An 18,710-nucleotide genomic window follows, 5' to 3' on the forward strand; every position below is an offset into this window, starting at 1 on the left:
AGTGATTTAATTATCACTGTTTATTTCTGTTTCATTTCATTTCATCTCAATGAGGTGTCATTTTCATGCTGGGGTTGAGTCAGCTTCATAGCTGACTGCCAAATTGTCTACATCCTACTGTACCACTGGGAGGTGCCAAAGTCAGAATTATTCAAAATCTTGAACTGATGAGTTTTTAGTGACAGTGCGAGACATTTAAATTCCGGGTTTTTTTCTGGGATTCATGTATTGTCATTAAACTATGCAAAATGGGGGCACCGTATAGCTCAGTGGGTTGAGCAGGCGCCCCATATCCCTTAACACTAACCCTCCAGTCCTTGCCGGCCTCAGTTCGAATCTGGAATCAGGTCGCCCTTTGCTGCATGTCATTCCCCCTCTCCTATTTCCTGTCTTTTTCAACTATCCTATCAATTAAAGGCAAAAAGGCCAAAATATATATACTTATAAATAAATAAATTAAATAAAACATGCAAATTGACTTGAGTATGGCTAATTTTGAATTAACTTTCTTTGTCCTATTGTAGAATTTAAATCATAATTGTTTATTTCTATTTCATCTCATTTCATGTCATGAAAAAAAATGACATGAGATAGTCTCAATGAGATTTGGTGTCATTTTCATCCCAGGGTTGAGTCAGCTGTATTGCTGACCGCCAAGTTATCTTTCTACATCCTACCACTGGGAGGTGCCAAAGTCAGAAATATTCAAAATCCTGAACTGACAAGTTTTTATTGAGGATTTGAGACATTTAATTCCCGATTTAGACAGTTTTGCTTCTCTGGGATTCATATACTTTAATTAAAATATGCTTACTGGCTTTGAGTGAGTATGGTTAACATTAAATCATCTTTCTGTCCTGGTGTAGTTTGTGGTACAGTTCCCCTGAACCCCAGGATTGTTGGAGGTGAGGATGCTCCACCAGGAAGTTGGCCCTGGCAGGTCAGTCTGCAGAGGTTTGGCAGCCATGTTTGTGGTGGTTCCCTCATCAACAAAGAGTGGGTGATGTCTGCTGCTCACTGCTTCTCCAGGTGGGTCACTAGTAGATAATAGAGGACTATCAATCTTTGGTTTGTTGGTTGATGATTTTTCCCTTAAAACTGAAGCAAATCTGTCATTTTGACTTTAGTACAAGTCCGTCTAGATGGCAGGTTTCTCTGGGTCGTCAGAGCCTGCAGGGTTCAAACCCAAACGAAGTGTCCAGGACCGTTGCCAGGATCATTTTACATCCAAGCTATGACAGCATCACCAGCGACAACGACATTGCTCTGCTTAGACTCTCTTCACCAGTCACGTTCACAGACTACATCAGACCTGTGTGTCTGGCAGCCAGTGACAGCATGTACAACAACGGTACTGACAGCTGGGTCACTGGCTGGGGCGCAGTCCAGGAGGGAGGTGAGTCTGCTTGTTGCTGTCAAATACTCTGATCTGAATGTCTGATCAAGTGAAGGTGGATGTATTCATTGTTTGTCTTCTGGTTGGTCTCTCAGTGTCTTTACCGTTCCCTGAAACTCTCCAAGAGGTGGAGGTGCCAGTTCTGGGAAACAGACAGTGTAACTGTCTGAATGGAGTCGGTACAGTCACAGACAACATGATCTGTGCTGGTGTTCTGGCAGGAGGCAAAGACTCGTGTCAGGTCAGCTGCTTCTCCTCATCTGTCCCCTCTTGGTAAGCGTGTTCAGGGCTTCCTGAAGATCTCACACATGTCCTCTCCATCTCCTCAGGGGGACTCAGGAGGTCCAATGGTGAACAAACAGGGCTCCGTCTGGGTCCAGTCTGGAATTGTTAGTTTTGGTTTTGGCTGTGCTCGTCCCAATCTGCCAGGAGTCTACTCCAGAGTGTCCCGTTACCAGTCCTGGATCAACTCCTTCATCAGCTCTGATCAACCAGGCTTTGTCAACTTCACTTCCAGTGGTGTGGATCCTGACACCAGCTACACCTGTCCTAGTCTTCCACCTCCTGTCATTAGTACCACTACTACTACTGTACGGCCACCTACCCCAACAACTTCAGCAACAACAAAGCCAAGTACTACAACACAAACTCTAACCAGTCCTGCAAGTAAGTGAATATTTCAAATCATCAAATATACCTATAGACTATGAATGATCTTCTTTCCCCTGTTTCTAATTTAACTTAATTATTTAAATATCCTCCTTAAGGATCAGCATGTGGTAAAGCTCCCATGAACAGTCGTGCTGTTGGGGACAGTGGTCTTGTGCCTGGAGGAATGTGGCCCTGGATGGTGAGTCTCCACAAAAATGGGGTCTACACTTGTGGAGGAACCCTCATCGCTGATAAATTTGTCCTCACCAGTGGCCAGTGCTTCTCCACGTAAGAATACAAGTCATTTGAATTCAACATCATTGAAGATTTTATCCAATGGATGTAAATTCCTGATCCTGCATTTTATCCACTCCACAGCTCCAGTCCAAATGCGCAGGAGTGGAGGGTGTATGTGGGCCAGAATCGTGTGGATGGTTTGGAGGAGTTTGACATGTCTGTGGGTGTTGTGAATGTTACGCTGAGCAAAATGCCGGGATCCAATGTTGCTCTGCTGCAGCTGGATAAACCAGTCAGCTACAGTGATTATATCCAGCCTGCGTGTGTGGACATCAGCAATGACAGATCATTCCCAGTTGGTAGCCCATGTTGGGTGGCAGGCTGGGAGAAGGGCAGCAACAGCACGGGTAAGGGTTTGTTAAGTCTTACTTATACTGTGATAATGTGTAGTTGCTTTATCGTCAAAGGCAAAGAGTGATTATTTACAATGTGGTATCTCTCTAGGCGCTGATAAAGATGGCTCGGGTCTTCGAGACCTTGAAACTCAAGTGGCGAGTTGTGGGAATAGTCCTGATTCTGAGAACATTTGCACTTATGCCATGGACCTTCAACAGGTAACAAAAGGCATTCCAATCCAGGAGTGTCAACAAAATGTGTTTAACTTTGCATCAAAGTTCTGTTTAGTTTAGTTTACATTTCACTGATTATCATTCCTTTATGTTCCCAGGGGGATATGGGCAGCCCTCTCCTGTGCAAGTCTGGCTCATCTTGGTTTCAAGTTGCTGTTGTAACAATTAGTGGAAGAAGATCGGTCCGTGCAGACATTCAGGTCTTTGCAAAGACTTCAAGATTTGGGTCTTTCTTAAAGGAGACAGTTGGCGATATGCCAACCCCTGCAGCAGCAACAGGAAATGCACCAGGTTTCACAACTTCTCTATTCTTCACTTTCGCTGCCCCCATCACCTACATGTTCCTATTGTCATGACACTAAGTATGTGCCTGGGAATGGCAGGAGTACTATTTTTGCACTCAAAAGTCAAGCTGACAAATAGCATTAACCACTGTTACTTAACTTTTGTACACTGTACTTAAACTATGATACTTATATAGAAAATACATCATGAGATTTATATTTATGGAACAACAAAAGATATTTTATTGTCATACATTTTTTGACAATTGCTCAGGGAAATATTTCTTTCAAAAATGTCCTTTATTTAATTCAGGTTACTTACAGTAAGGAGTATTTAAAATATTTATCCTCTATCATCATACCATGCTTGTATTCAAGTCAAGTTAAGTATAAAGACAAATAAAATGTAAGACAGTACAAAATAAATATTGATGAAGCATAAAACAAATGTCTTGTCCATAAATCTTGCCTACTTACTATATACTATCTTACGTCATATCATATGTATCATCTATTCCTTTACAAAGTAACTCACATTCAACAAAAGGTGCATCCAATATCTTAGCAGTCAAGCAGCTTTTAAGCGTAACATTGTTTTTTTTGCAGCCTCACAGTACCTTATGCAATGAAAACCGGAATATAGCTGATTACTGTATAGATTTTTTACATGACAAATATGACCCGTACAAATAAAACAAAAAACATTGCACATATTTTAAGGCAAAAAAAACACCAACAATCAGCCCTTTAATTCATAATATCATTTCAGAGGGCCTCTCTAAAGCACTTGCCTGGATCATTTGTAATATATAAGGCATCGCATTTACCCTTTTCCATATTATTTAAATCCCACACCCTGTTGTGTAATAAACACGACATTCTCTTGGTTTTACTTCTTAGTGACTAAATCATCTTTTGAGTCCCTTGGTTAATTTTGTGATACGTTGCTGTGGTCCTGACCTCTGTGTTTGGAACCTTGAATAAATTGTGAAAGTCTGAGTGAGGGAGTGATTTCAGACACAACTCTCTAGTTGGAAAACTGAAAAGTTGAAGTATGGTTAAAGTGAACAGTGGTAACAGTGCAGAGGTTTTTTTGCTTTGTGATCAGCAGGCTCATATTGGAAATGTACTGGATCTGCAAATAACCAAAAGAGATTTTATGCTTGTTCTGGTGGGCCGTCACCTCCTTCACCCCCTGGACCTGCATCTGCTCCGTCGTCATTGATCATATTCTGATATTTACTCTTGAAAAATCCAGCCTAAGAGAACAAAAAAGGAAGTTATGTTAAAATACTGTGATCCTTCATTAAAGCTGATCATAAACAAACTTCGATGAAAGAATAACTGCTGTTTATATTTTAAAATGGAGATACTGAAGGCCGCCCAATGTCAGATCTTACAATGGCTTTATTGTCTCCATGAAGCAATTTAGTAAACTACAATGTATGAACGTATATAGAGTATTTCACCTTATAAAGGCCAGCGCTGAGTAAAGCCAGAAAAACCAAGCCTCCCAAAGATCCTCCGATGATCGCTGTGGTAAAATCTGGTTCTGGATACGCTTCTACCTCTGCTTCAATCTGAGAGGTGAAGTGACACAATAAAGCATCAAATTCAAGCTCAATTAAAAACAAGCAAAGATCATGTTAATGTGTAATCACCTTGTGAACAGGGGGGTTGTTATTAGACCCTGCTGAAAAGAAGATGTACTGGTTTTTGTCGTAGTCCAGACTGGCTGTGCTGATCAAGCGGAATTTGGCAGACTCAAGTCCAATCTGTTTTGAGAAATAATGGATGAGTTTGTGATGTTCAGTTTCATCATAACATTTTTTAAAAATATGATATTCATATAAAATAGCTGTAATATTTGGGACCAGCAATCATCAAAATACTTCCAAATTCACTGAAAACAAGAATAAAATGTAAACTCATAACTTCATTACACGTCCCCATCAGTTACCTGCTGGATCCATCGTGAACTCAGGTTGGCAGAGATTTGGTACGTCTTACTCTCCAGTCTCCCCATGAAACTGGTGCACCTGAACACTGCGCACCTGGCTAGACTGCAGTTCTGTGAGTCGTTAAAAGGGGGCATAGAGCAGAGATGGTTGTAATGCAGTGTGGCATACATCTCTAAATACATGTACACATGCCATACTGAAGATGGTAGAGTCATACTTACCACTACTTTAGTTTTCTGTATCTCAGCAACAAAATCCATAACACTAGCTTCCTCATGTGTGTGTCTTTGGCAGCCTGGAATCTGAAATAGGGACAATTTGTGTCAGTTTAAGAGGTCTTCATAAAACCATGTCCATCCATTTTACCTGCAGATGCTTACCTGCAAACTGCTTGAATCCTCCCAGATGTCTTTTGTGCCGAGCTGTATTGGCACCCTGACAACCACAGTGAAATTCAATGCTCTGATGTCATTTGTAACCTAAAAGAAGGTAAACAAGCACTGAAGTCAAGACATAAGCAGAGGAATTTAGGATTTCTGATACTATTATATGATAAGATATTTTACCACAATTGATTGGTGGACTGGTTTCTTTAAATCATTCCTCCCAAAACTGAAGTTGGTGTAGGTGAGGGAACTAAATGGATTAAACACAGACACATTAAAACATTTTTAATATACATTACTTAAATGTAATACACTGTGGACTCAAAATCATTTTAATGAATTTGTTTTGTCCCACACAGAACAACACAAACCTTTCAACTGTGATGAAAATGCTGTATTTAACATCAATATCACTTATTTTGTAAAGCTCACTGGAAATGGCGTGATCCTGGTTCCCACTGCAAGGGAGAATTCAAATTAAATAATGTTACTAGCGGGGACATGCAGATTTGAGGAATAGTGCTCTGCTGTCTCACAAGCAGCTGAACAGTACCTGGTGGCATTTGTAGTGATATAAATGCTGTTCTGAAGTTGGCTGTTGGTTTCAATGCCATAGGAGACGATGAACAAAGCCTAAGATTAAAGGAATGAGAGAGATCAGGCTTGATCCACTGTCCATGCAATAACGACAAATCTCTTGTGAGATACAAAAGATCACACACCTTACTGTTGGTCTTGAAAATCGGCTTGTCCACAGTGCAGCTTGTCCTTCCCCGTGATGCTCCGTCTTCACTGTCCAACGAGTTGCACTCAATTCTTCCCTTTAATGAAACACAAAAAACACACATCAACCACAATTGTGGCATGACTTACTATAGAGTATCTGAAATGAACTGAAACAGACTACACCCTCATGCCTTACCAGCAGACTTGTGAACTTCCTGTAAGAGAGTCCGGCTGGGTATGTCAGAATAACACGGCTGTTGTAGGAGTTTTCACCTCTGTTCTCCACCGATACTGTGACATTCAACAGTTCATCGATGCCCACTTTAATCACGGAGGAACTAGCAGAAAATAAAAAAAGAGAAAAGTGAAGGTGGAGGAAAGCATCTACAGGCTCTCTGAGGCCACGTGTAGGCACAGCACAGTAACTCAGCTACATGGGAACATGCCTCCAATGACAAGTGACTAACATAGAAGGTGTAACATTTACCATTTTAGTATCTGCATTAGCATGCTAACATTTGCTAATTAGAACAAAAATGGCTATGGCTGATGAAAATGCCATTAGTTTTGAATGTATTACATCAGGGGTGTCAAACTCATTTTAGTTCAGCAGCCACATACAGCGTAATTTGATCTCAAGTGGGCCAGACCAGTGAAATGATAGCCTATGAATAATGAGAACTCAAAATGTTTCCCTTTGTTTTAGTGCAATGAAGTACAGGTACATTATTAAGATGTTTTCATTTAATGAACTATCCTTTTACAAAACATTATGAACAACCTGAAATTTCTCAAGAAAAATAAAAGGCATGCAATTCACACGGAGACCAGAAACCAAAGCACTGGGTAGATAAAAACAAAATAAAGATCTGTTGATGGTGCAAGATAAAATGTTGAAGAATCATCAAAGCGACAGCAAGTCCTATAATCTTCATTCAATAGGTAAAAGAGCAAACTATGTACGTAGGTGTTGACAATTAGAAAGACAACAAATCTATGTAATCTGGGATTAATTGTCTGGGAATCACGAATATCTGTATCAAATTTCATGGCAACTGTTGCTGAGACTGACTGACATATTGTCTTTCCTAGAGCCAGCCACTAGTATGCTGTAGTAGTATGTGAAAATATAATACAAATAACTAATAACTAACAATGCAACATGTAAAAAAAAAGGTTAAATCAAAATAGCCTTCAGTTGAATGTCTCTAAATCAGTCTGTATGTTTTTCAGTAAAACTAAAACTAAAATGTCCAGAGCCTGAGGTGGTTGTAGATGGGGAGAGATTACGTGTTGTCTCAGATTTTAAATACCTTGGTGTGCTCATTGATAACAATCTCACCTTTAAAGAGCATATCATAAAGGTTTCCAAGTGCATTAAATTGAATTTGTCAAACTTTAGACATATCCGCAGTTGCATGTCGACTAAGGCTGCATTAATGTACATGCACTCAATGATCTTGTCCCATATAACATATTGTTTGCCTACTTGGTCTCAAGCGAGCAACACTGCTCTCAAACCATTACTTTCACTATACAAAAAACCCTTAAAGTGCTGGACAGGAAATCCAATAACTATCATCATTGTCACATTTTATTGAAATACAAGCTGTTATATTGGAAACACCTGATGTCACACTCTTGTCTTATGTACAAAATCATACATGGACTTGTGCCTCCTGTATTGTTGCTGCTTAATGTTGCTTCTGTTTTGTCTGTAGCGGCTGCTGTTTGAGTTGAGTTTATAGCTTGTGTGTGTATGCATGGACCTTCGCTGAGCTCTCTGTCTTTTGTCCACTATTCAGATTTAGCTTTTTAATCATTGAATGTATTATTTGTATGTTGATTATCAAATCATTTTATTTTCTTTTAGGGTGACTTTTAACATCAGTCCAGGGACAACAGATGTAAAATAGCCTTTTGGCTAATTCTGGCATGTTTACACTTGTTTAAATGTTTTTATTAATGTGCAATGTCCCTGATCTTTAAACCTTTAAATAAAATAAATAAATAAAATAAAACTAATAGTCCTGCAAGAATTAGAAGAGCAAACCTACCACACACTTTGCATTCCAATGTACAATACTACACACTGAAAAAGGCATTTAATAATTGAAAAAGGCAAGTCATTTTTGTTTTACTACCGCATCTCCAACCGCAGAACTGAAATGTGTGAACCCTTAGTGCTTGCAGAGAAAGAACAAAAGAAACATGTGCCCACACACTCAGCTTAGGAGTCATTTCAGTATCTCACCTTGTGAAGTTGAAATCCACCATCAGGTTATCAACACATTTGTCATCACTGCCACAGTTGATCTCAAACCCTAACTGTGGATGAGAATATAAATGTATTTGTTCAGAATTACAACAAAGACATGTTGGAGAGAGAAACATTTACATTCTCTCTCTCAAAAAAATCACAACAGTGATTCCTGCATATTTCATGGTACTGCTTAAGAGTAAAAGTATCAGCCAACTTGAAGTTTTCTCAACCTTACAAAGACGAGCTAAAACTAAACAGTAGGTAGGGGGGTAGGTAGTCATTATAGGTCACTTACGGGATGAATGGTTGTCGTTTGAGCTTGTGGGGCGAGACTTGGTTTGAGATTTGTATTAGAGGGCAGACCTTCAAAGGTGAACTTGAGCTCATTGGAGAGCTCATTGAGAGCATCTTCTGGACAAGCCTGCAGGAAGAGGGCACAATGTGAAGCACTCTTTTTGTCAAGGTTGTTAAGGTTGTGTTGGATTCAGTGTCTTATTAAAAGACTCTTTGAAAAGAGTTGTGGCAAATCTTATTATTGACCAACTCACTTCAACAGAGAACTCCACGATGTGGCATTGTGGTCTTGTCAAGTCAATAGTAATCTCTCCATTCTTCTCTTGTTCGTCATTAGTGATGTAAGCTCTGTTGTTCGGGGCTTTGCGGGTGGCATCCAGTGTTAAAGTATAATTAATCTTTGCTCCAACTGGAATAAACAAAAATAAAATCCACATGTTCACACATATAGGGATTTAAACAGATGCACAGTGGCTCTTTGGTTTAGAAAAATTGAGGCCAGTGAGGAACCTGGGTCTCCAGCAGTATGACGGGTCATGGTGAAGCAGATTGTAGCCCTGTTCTTCAATGGCGTAGAACAGTCTTGGTTTTGACTAGGGATTATATTGGGGCTAAATGACACTTTCGCTTCAACCGTTACTACAGGCTTTGACCTGGAAAGAGACACGGCAGAAAAACACATGAGTAATGCAAAATACTTTTGGCTTTGTGATCGATACAGAAACAGATGAAAAAACTGATAACATACTATTACTGATGAACAACCTTGTCCTAAATTAGTACAAAGAGCATGAATGATTAAACATTCCTTTGCTCTGCAAACAGTTTAGTTAACCCTAGAAACATACACTTTATGGGTATACCCTAACCGTAACGGTAGAATGGCAATAGACAGTGATAACGAATGACAGGAGCATCTTGTACTAACCTGAGTAGGACAACCCTGCCCTTTGAACCCACTGCTAAATCAGGCAGATCATCCTGACTGTGGTCAAAAGACTTCTGGCTGATCGACATACCGAAGAACTTCAGTCCTTGTCCGACTTCAGAGGCAGCAATTCTCTATGTAAATGTAAACACTTTAGTTAATGGAATTAATTCATTGTTTAGATCAGCAGCTTTCAAAGTGGGAGGCGCAGTGTGAGAAAAATACATGAGAATATGTTACTGCAAACATCTGGTTTGCTAACCTCATCTATGCATGTGGCTACAGAGTCTGGGGTGAGCAGACAGTGGGGGAAGTAAAATCTTAGTACCTCTTTTACAGACTCTCTGCATCAACTGCCTATGCACATCAAAGATGCAAAGCAGTGCAATGCACAATGCACAATACATGTGTCTTTATTAGTTTCAGAACGCAGTGCAAATACATTTGCACTCTGAGTTTGGGTTGGGGTCACTGTTGTAGGGTTAGGGTAGGGTACTTTACTGTTTATCAATGATTCTTCAGATGTTTGTATAAGTCAGAACAGCCTCAAAATATCAACGCTTTCGTTGCGGCATTCTTGGTGGGTGTGTCCACTTCTCCACACTTTGAAAACTCCTGGTGTAGATTTTCTGATCAGTTAATCAGTTCATTTTCTTTGCTGGCTTTGCTGGAGTTCGCTCACCTGTGAGTAAGTATCACCGATTTCTCCTCGTTCGCCAAGGAATATGTAGATACTGCCTTGTCCATTGTTCTCTAGAGGTGCTCCAACCACCAAATCACTGAGTCTATCTTTGTTGAAATCGTGCAGTGCAGCAAGAGACGAGCCAAACCTTCCTTTTTCAGCTGCAGCCCCTCTCAGTATCAATGGAGAATCTAAGCGACACTCAACTTTCTGGTGAAAATATAACAATGGCGGTCAGTGCTTGCATAAGCTTTAAAAAAATCTATAAATGGATTAATTTAATTACAATTGATAAAAGTGCTATTTACCAATCTATTTAATGTGCAAATGTATACTCTCCCCTCTCTGTCAGCTTCCTTGTACATGGGCGCAGATATGAGGATTCGGTCAGTGTAGCCGTCACGATCCAAATCCATGGCACAAACCTCTGCACCAAAATATTCACCAGTCTGAAACTGATGTTGGAAATGACAAATTATCACAAAACTATTTACATAAAGGAAGAAAACAACACTTTTTATTTAAAAAAATTTGTTTCAGTCCTCTACACATAGACCACCTATCTGTCTTACAACTCACCTGCCAACGAGAGGGGTCAATCAGTTGTTGGTTTTGCCATTGGTCAACTGCCATCACAATCCCTATGTGGTTATACCTTGGAGCACCAAGTACTGTCAGTGTGCCTTGCCGGGTTTTAGCAACTGCCATGGAGTAACCTACAATTTGAAGGTCAAAGCCGTCACTGAAAATACCCAAAGATTTATCCAATGTAGGCAAATTGTGTCTAGTACAATCATAAAAACTTTGTACATTTTAATCAACAACACATTATATGGGGGGAAAAGGATATATTATATACACTGTATATATATAGACAGTTTTTCCCAGCTTATAGGTCCTTATGTCACAAGGATTTGTAACATTTGTAAAACCATCTACATTTCTTCACTGGCTGCACTTCCTGAAATTGTTGAAATCTTACTGGTTTTTGCGTAACTCTTAATTTGAACTGAAAACCTTAATGGTGGGTGTGGTGTTTGTTTCTTTTCAATTTAACTTTATGATGAACAACATAATAAAAATTAATAAGGGGGATATTACGTGTGACATTAAATACATTGAAGCAGAAAAAAACACTTGACTGATATGAAAGATACTCGCACATATACTCCTTTTTCCTGCCCCTTTTGCAAAACTCTTACCAATTTATTTCCACTAGAAAAGAGGAGGGAGAGCAGCCCCGTGCATGCACAATGCACATGTACATGTTAGTTTGTTGTTAGTGTAATATTCATACCCAGGTAACCGTCAGGCTCAATGGACTTTGGTTGATAAGACATCTGGCCTGTGCTTGTATAGAGCATGTAGCCTCCTCTCCACTGGTTGGCACCAACAATACCCATCTGAATTCCCTGCAACAGAGACAGAAACATAAGGAAAATGTACCATAAAAAAACTCCTACAGAAAAACTTAAATAGATTTACAATATGTTTTCTGCTAACCGTGTAGCTGCTGTTTGCGTTTGAGTTACCAAAGAGTGACAGGTAGAATCATGAGTAAATGGGTGTCTGTGTTTCCCAGACTTTATTGTCCCAATAATTTCTGGTGTGATTGTACTGTAATTACCTGTTCTCCAAGAGCAGCACTGAATCCCCTTTGAGCCATTTCCAATTCCAATGTGTCACCACTGGACTGAGATCCTGTGATAGCAAAACAAACAAGCATTTACTGTTTCTTCTCCTCAATTAAAACGGTATTTTATCATGACTGTAAGCGACAGCAAGTTCACATTTGTACCTTCAATGGAAAAGATCTTGTCCTGCAAAGTCTGCTTTATCTTTTCAAGTGCTTCAAAGCTCTCTACTTGAAACATGTGGTCTGACGTGGGTTTAGATGCAATAGTTACAAGTTCATTTCTTGCAGTAGTGCTTGAAAATGCATTCCCAACCTAGACATTTTCAGGAAAATAAGAGTAATACTTATATTGTGTGACAGAGTTGATTTGTTTGTTTACTAATAGACTGTTGACAAGAAGATCAGAATAGGTAATGAGTATCTCAAGTAAGATAAGATGACAGGTTTTAATAATAAAAGACCTTCTACTTAGGCAAATTGACAGACAGGTCATTGATAGGTGAGCCATCTCTTATTAGGAACTAAAGATAATATATCTACAACAACAACCCTTTTATGCATTCATGATATCAATTCATTATGCACATTTGACTTTACAGTACAACTTACCCCAATTGCGAATCGGACAATCTCTTCCTGATTAGCTAAGGCTATTGCAGCATTCAAATTACCCCCGTCCTGAGACTCTCCATCAGTAATGACAATCAAGTTCCTCTTTGCATATGATCTGGAACCTCTGCTTGGAATGAAAATGTTCCTCCTGTCATAACAAGAAAGATATTATTTCAAGACTATTTTTCTGACAACATTTTGTCAGCAATTTACTGTTCACTAGTTGTTCAGAATTGTAAACTGAACTATTGTAAATAGCACATGCTTTATTTGCATGGCACTACTCAAAGTGTTTTGACAAGGAAATAGTTATATCATGCTTTAGTATCACATTACAACCTACACCACATGATCGATGGCCTTAGCTGTGTAAGTTCCTCCCATTTGCTGATATATTCCATTAATCTGAGACTCCCAACGTTCAGATGAGAATGTATTGAAGTAATAGTGGACATTGGGTGACCTAGAGAACTGGGCAATAGCAAACTGCAAAAAGAGGAGAAAATGTGTGTGATGAAGTAAATATTAAATGGGTTTGAAAGCCATTACAAACTGTGGAATTATATACATTTTCATGACTGCTCCACAAGTGAATTCTTTGTGTCTTCACGGTAGATTATGTGACAGTAGGAACAGTTATATTTACCTGTACACTTTTCCCCTTTTTACTTCTTCCCAGAAATGAGCGGACCAGACTTTTCACAAAATCCTTCATTTTTTGAAAATCCTCACGAGTTACGCTGCCTGAACCATCCAACAGAAATGCTATGTCTGCATCCTGGCAATCTGTCAAATACATAAGTCAGAAGTTAGAATAATCAGGTTCAGATTCTGGGCTTCTCAATAAATGGGCTATGCTGACTGAAGTTCCCTTTTCATGACCTCTAAACTCTCTCTAGCCTCACTAGCCTCTTTAAGGCTATGGATTTTACGGTTACAATAAGGTTTTGATCAGGGTTATGATGGTTAAGAAAAGGGTAAAGGGTGAGGAATGCATTGTCAATGATGGTCCCCCACAGATATAGGTGTGTGTGGCGACATGAAAATATTGAAAACGTGTTCACTCCTTCCTTTATTGTGGCAGTGTTTTCACAAAAATCTGTGGAAGGTATTTACCTTCAATAGACGACGGTACAGCAGGTCCAAAACTAGATGAGTATATTCTGAAGCACACACCATTGTACATGGTGATACCACTGCACTCCTTTGGGATGGTTGGGCCACATGCCTGAAAAAACACAATATCAAATTAACATACATACATTGATTATTTTCCCCAAAGAATGCATTGCTATTAACCGTGTTCTGGGAATCTCTGTAGTTTACAAACTCACCAAAGTGTCTTGTCCAACAGGATCACTTGTCATTGTCAAACCAAGGGACATGTTGACTGCAAACTCTGGCTCTGAAGTTTAAACATTACACAGTTTTGTTTGGAGAAACTTATATAATAATCAAATACCAAGAATGTTTATTGGTATAGTCCTTCACAGTGTATGTAGACTTTCTTTTGAGAGATTTAAAAATCAATAGTTACATACCTATAAAGGACAGTTTTTGACATGTTTGACTTGTCTGGCACTTGTATATTTCCCCCCTTCTATTTGTTGAGTATTGTGCAAGTGGAGCACTGACTAGCACACTGAGGAAGTAAAAACCAGACAAACATGTGAGAGAGCCAGTCTGGTGAAGACAAATAAAGCCTATATTTTTGTTATTATGAAAGGATGTCTGTGTAAGACTTACTCTGACTGTCTTTGCACAACTTGGTAGCCAAAACCGGATGCTCCATTAGTCCAGGACTGCCAAGCCAGAGGTTCGATATTAAAACAAAGTGCAGCTTGGAAAACTGCAAAAATGAAAAGAAAAGATTGGAATATGTTCAAGCCATTATAAATGGTATTAAAATGTGATTATAGCTCACATTGCCACTAGGGAGCACTGTAGTCAGAAAATAACTCTAAATGAAATATTCATTAAAAAAAAAAAACATAATCAAAATAACATTCGTGAGACAGTGTATTTCAAGCATAAAATACTGTTTCTACATATATCTTTCATGTAAAGATAACATGGGAACATGAAGGACTTCCTGATCAATATGGGATTTTCTGACAATAGCTGTTTTGTTGCAGAAGTAAAGCCTTCCTCTCTTTCCCTTATTTGGTCAAAGCATTCAGCCAGGCAAAATGACTGAGAAAACATCATTGTAGGCAATAACTTGTTAATAGGCCAAAAAAAACTCCTCTACATATTTTTGTTACAGTCCTCAACTTTACAAGTGCTGGTGTGAATAGACAACAGTGGTTTTACAGAGCCTAATACTGACATTGGTCCAAAATGTCTGATAGATATCAATGAACCTTAGCATTTTTAAAATCACAGGGATTCATGTGTGAATTTTCTTGTCAAAACTCCACAAAAATATAAAATTCATAAATAGAATGACTTCAACACTGTGAAGTTATAAACATGAGGTCTGGTTTTCCTCTCCTCTGTAAAGTTACTGTAGCCTAAGTTAAGTTAAGTTACTGTAACCCTAAACAGCAGCTACAAACAGTGCAACAGTAAAACTATATCAATCACCTCTTTTGGTGGTTTGGCACAGTTTTTGTTGGCCATATTGAGAATAGTTCCCCTGCAGGAAATTGTCACTACCTCCTGAGTGGGTCTGATGAGTAGGCGACAGTATGTGATGGGTCGGTTGAGATATTTTAGTCATTGTGTCACAAGTTGTGTAGACTGAGCAAGTAAACATTCAAGAGCTTACTAATCACTGCTTTAGCTTATTAAAGGTCCATTTGAATTAAAACACAATAAAAAGGCATATCTGTCTCTAAAGATCGTGTCAATTACCATCAGCTTGTCAAGAGACAGACTAATGGTAATTGTCTCTCACACTGTGTTCAGATTCCTGCTGGTGTCATAACCGGACATAATTCTTAATGAGATATCGTATTTACAGCTGAATTTAGACGACATACGGAAACTAAACTTTGCTGGTATTTCTACAATATTTGCTGTCCAGGTTAATGGTAGGCTATTTAATATCGTGTTTTATATTGTGTAGGATTCTTCCTATTGTCATGGTAGTTTTAAACTTAACTAGCTATTTGTGACAAAATGAAACATAATGGCAACAAATGACATTTCTGGCACAAACTGATAAAGACACAGTGACAGACAAAATCTGGATGTTCAAACTTGTCTTACCTGACAATATTAATGCAGTAGTAATTATGTAGTCCATTATATTCCTCCCATGGAAAATGGTAACAATGTGATACAGTCTCTGAGATCAGTGTATTTAAGTAGCCTACTGCCCAAGAGGGAGATGTTGAAAGCAAACTGCAGAAATCCTGAGATGACTGTTATTACTCAGATGAACAGTTAGAGGAACTTAAGTGTAGGAGGAGTTACAATAGCCCATCTACCTTAGATGTGAGAACATATGCTGTCATTTGATTGCACAAGGCATTGACATTTTTCTAATTAATTTAGGCTATTCAAACATTATTTGATTGAACCCTATAATATTGTATTCACAATATTTCTATCACCTTTGAGTAGGAGGAATTAATTTTACACCAAGTTAAAGAGCAAGCATCATCATGATAACAAAGGGGTCTTCAAAGGTCCACCCAGAACCGAACCAACCCCTTATTAGCCTACTTGTAGCCTACGCTGGGACCAGGGCCGATGCAGACGTGAGCAATGCCACACACTAAACCCGAATTTATCATTTATGGGAGATCTTTCCCCCCATCCAAGATTAAAACGACGCTCATTTCCGTGTTCGTACGGGTGGGTCGTGGTTCTGTCCGGTTCTGTCGAGACCTCGTCTACACGGAAGTGGGCGTCGTTTCATCTTGCGTCAGCGTGTTCGGAACAGGACCGCTCCAGGAGCGCGTCGCGTCTTTGGACCGATGCGGAACCGACGTCCTCGGACACGGGCCAGGAGATACAGACGCACTGGGCACCGACGGTTTCCCAGACGTGTGGAAAAGTTAGTGTTGTTGACTGGCCGGGATGCGTGTCATCCATCCTCCATGCCAAGATACTTGCCCCCCCGGATCACTGCGGTTCATCCCCGCTGACTGACAGAGCTCAGCCGACCGGCTCATTGTTTAGTCCTAAATATCCGCCACCTCTCACTGTTATTTATTTATTTATTTATTTATTTATTTATTTATTTATGCATGCCTCTAGTGTAATTTCCTGACAACATCGGTTTCGCATGTCCTCCTGAGTCATGATTCACTCAGTGTAGGGCTAAAAGGCACATAAATTCTGATCAAAATGACAAAAGACAGAGATGATAAGGCTTTTAATTCTTATCTGGGGGAAGAAAAAGATTAGTAGCCTATGCACAAACAAAACATTTGAAAGTGACTTAATTCAATAAATTTTAATTGAAAGTTTACCTGCAGGATGCAAATATCTTACCAAATCTTATGTTTTTATTTAGATATTTTGTCGGTGTAACCTACTCTTCTCTCTATTGTGCTCTTGGCATTTTTTGAGAGTAGCCGGGGAGAGAAGTGACATTTTATCAGCAGATCTGAATCTATTAGTTCTACTTTAGCAGAGAGTGTCAGACATAAGCCAAACAATTGTTCAAACAAACCATGCAATACTTCTAAAAATAAAAAGGTTCATTTCTCCTTTTGCTTGACTTCCTCTGTTAGGCCTATCTCATTCCTGCTGCAGGAACATTTGAGCACCAACAATATGAGTTGGTTGAATGACAATATATTGGATATCTGATAGCTTTATAGATGAATCATTAAAACATGTTTTGTGGGTGTTCCTGCTATGACCACAAAACCAGCAAGTTTATACAGCCAGTGAAATAAATACTGATGCAGGGCGTATTTCACCATTTACAGAAACAAAGAGGAAGAAAAGAAATTGGCTGACCGACGGAGTTTGTTGAATTACAATAGCAAAAGCTCACACTGAATTCACGATTACTGCCATCTTGACATCATAAATAAGGGAATAACTTGTGAAAGCTCACTGCTGCGTAAATTGTGTTTTTGTATCTGTCACTATCTGCATGTTGAAATATTCAGCCTACAACTTTAGTTCAGGAAGTCGACCTCTTTTCCTGCTACGCCTCAGTGGTGATAAAATTCTCTATTGTCGCCGCAACTCAAAGACAAACACTGTGACCGGATTTTTGCAGGTGCAAAGTTTCACATCACAACATTTCAGACTTTTTGGTTTCATGTGACCTGTCTGGGTGAGAACGTGAGAGTGATATAAAGTGCAGTGTACATTAACTATGCCCATGTGCAACCTTTGCCAGGCTCACCGCTTGACCCCTTCCTGCCAAGCAAAGACGATCGAGAAAGGTCAAGAAAAGGTCAAGGATCAGAGCACTGTGTTGCTGCGTCTGGATTAGATTTCTAAGGGCAGGTTAGCCATGTTGTCACATGCTCTCCAAGTCTCTATGTGAGAGTGTGTGTGTGAGTGTTATTAGGACATAACTGCATGTACGCCAGTTATCTTCCTCCAGATGCCCTTTCAAACGACCTCTGGATACCATGATGCTCTTCTCTGTTTAGGCAGCAAATTCTTATCTCCCTGCATTTTCATATATTATATGACATCTTAATTCAACTCAAAGTACACTGTTTACAAAGATGCCTTTAACTAGGATGTACAGAATACAGCAGTGTGCACGCGTTATGTATATGAGGCTTTAAGGAGCTTTGTTCTTTATAAAATATATCCAGGTAATATCCTACTTCTTTCTGCCCTCCTATTTATACCATAACATTTCAACTTGTATTTCCTCCATACTACTGCAATTATCCCCCTCTCTGTTGCTTTCTCTGCCATTCACTGATATACTCTTTGCCCTTTCACTGGCTGCTCACTACCAAGTTACTCCAGCCCCAGTCTCTCTGAATGTCACGGGCCGTCTCTGGTTGCGTCCTGATCTTTTTATAGCTGGGCAGCTGAAATGTGAGGGGTCACAATGGGAGGATAAATACAAGGGCCAGAGGGCCAGAGGGTT

At 39.4% G+C, this 18,710-nt stretch overlaps 2 protein-coding genes across 2 annotated transcripts; one reads left to right on the plus strand and one right to left on the minus strand.

Moving 5' to 3' along the window:
- The first annotated feature begins 829 nt into the window (after positions 1 to 829).
- LOC146968090 (transmembrane protease serine 9-like) lies at positions 830 to 3,637 on the plus strand. Its single transcript, XM_085762297.1, is given in 8 exon segments — positions 830 to 1,029; positions 1,128 to 1,396; positions 1,492 to 1,643; positions 1,645 to 2,062; positions 2,164 to 2,335; positions 2,426 to 2,691; positions 2,789 to 2,898; positions 3,012 to 3,637. Coding segments are annotated over 8 exon segments (1,845 nt in total). The 3' UTR covers positions 3,270 to 3,637.
- Positions 3,638 to 3,787: 150 nt separating this feature from the next.
- Positions 3,788 to 16,035, minus strand: LOC146968091 (integrin alpha-M-like). The gene is made up of 30 exons (XM_085762392.1): positions 15,899 to 16,035; positions 14,432 to 14,534; positions 14,227 to 14,327; positions 14,020 to 14,090; positions 13,802 to 13,913; positions 13,332 to 13,471; positions 13,029 to 13,171; positions 12,683 to 12,833; positions 12,236 to 12,386; positions 12,065 to 12,138; positions 11,735 to 11,849; positions 11,017 to 11,153; positions 10,746 to 10,892; positions 10,438 to 10,647; positions 9,756 to 9,889; positions 9,338 to 9,480; positions 9,082 to 9,236; positions 8,829 to 8,954; positions 8,525 to 8,598; positions 6,467 to 6,608; positions 6,267 to 6,365; positions 6,098 to 6,177; positions 5,916 to 6,002; positions 5,725 to 5,794; positions 5,539 to 5,637; positions 5,380 to 5,460; positions 5,158 to 5,268; positions 4,859 to 4,972; positions 4,667 to 4,777; positions 3,788 to 4,456 (listed from the first exon to the last, which is right to left on the minus strand). Exons 1-30 carry the CDS (start codon positions 15,933 to 15,935, stop codon positions 4,355 to 4,357), a joined length of 3,420 nt encoding a protein of 1,139 aa, XP_085618518.1. The 5' UTR covers positions 15,936 to 16,035; the 3' UTR covers positions 3,788 to 4,354.
- Positions 16,036 to 18,710: the final 2,675 nt, after the last annotated feature.

Source organism: Trachurus japonicus, chromosome 19 (genome assembly GCF_045865225.1).
Source record: "Trachurus japonicus isolate A0001 chromosome 19, Traja_1.0".
Classification (NCBI taxonomy): domain Eukaryota; kingdom Metazoa; phylum Chordata; class Actinopteri; order Carangiformes; family Carangidae; genus Trachurus; species Trachurus japonicus.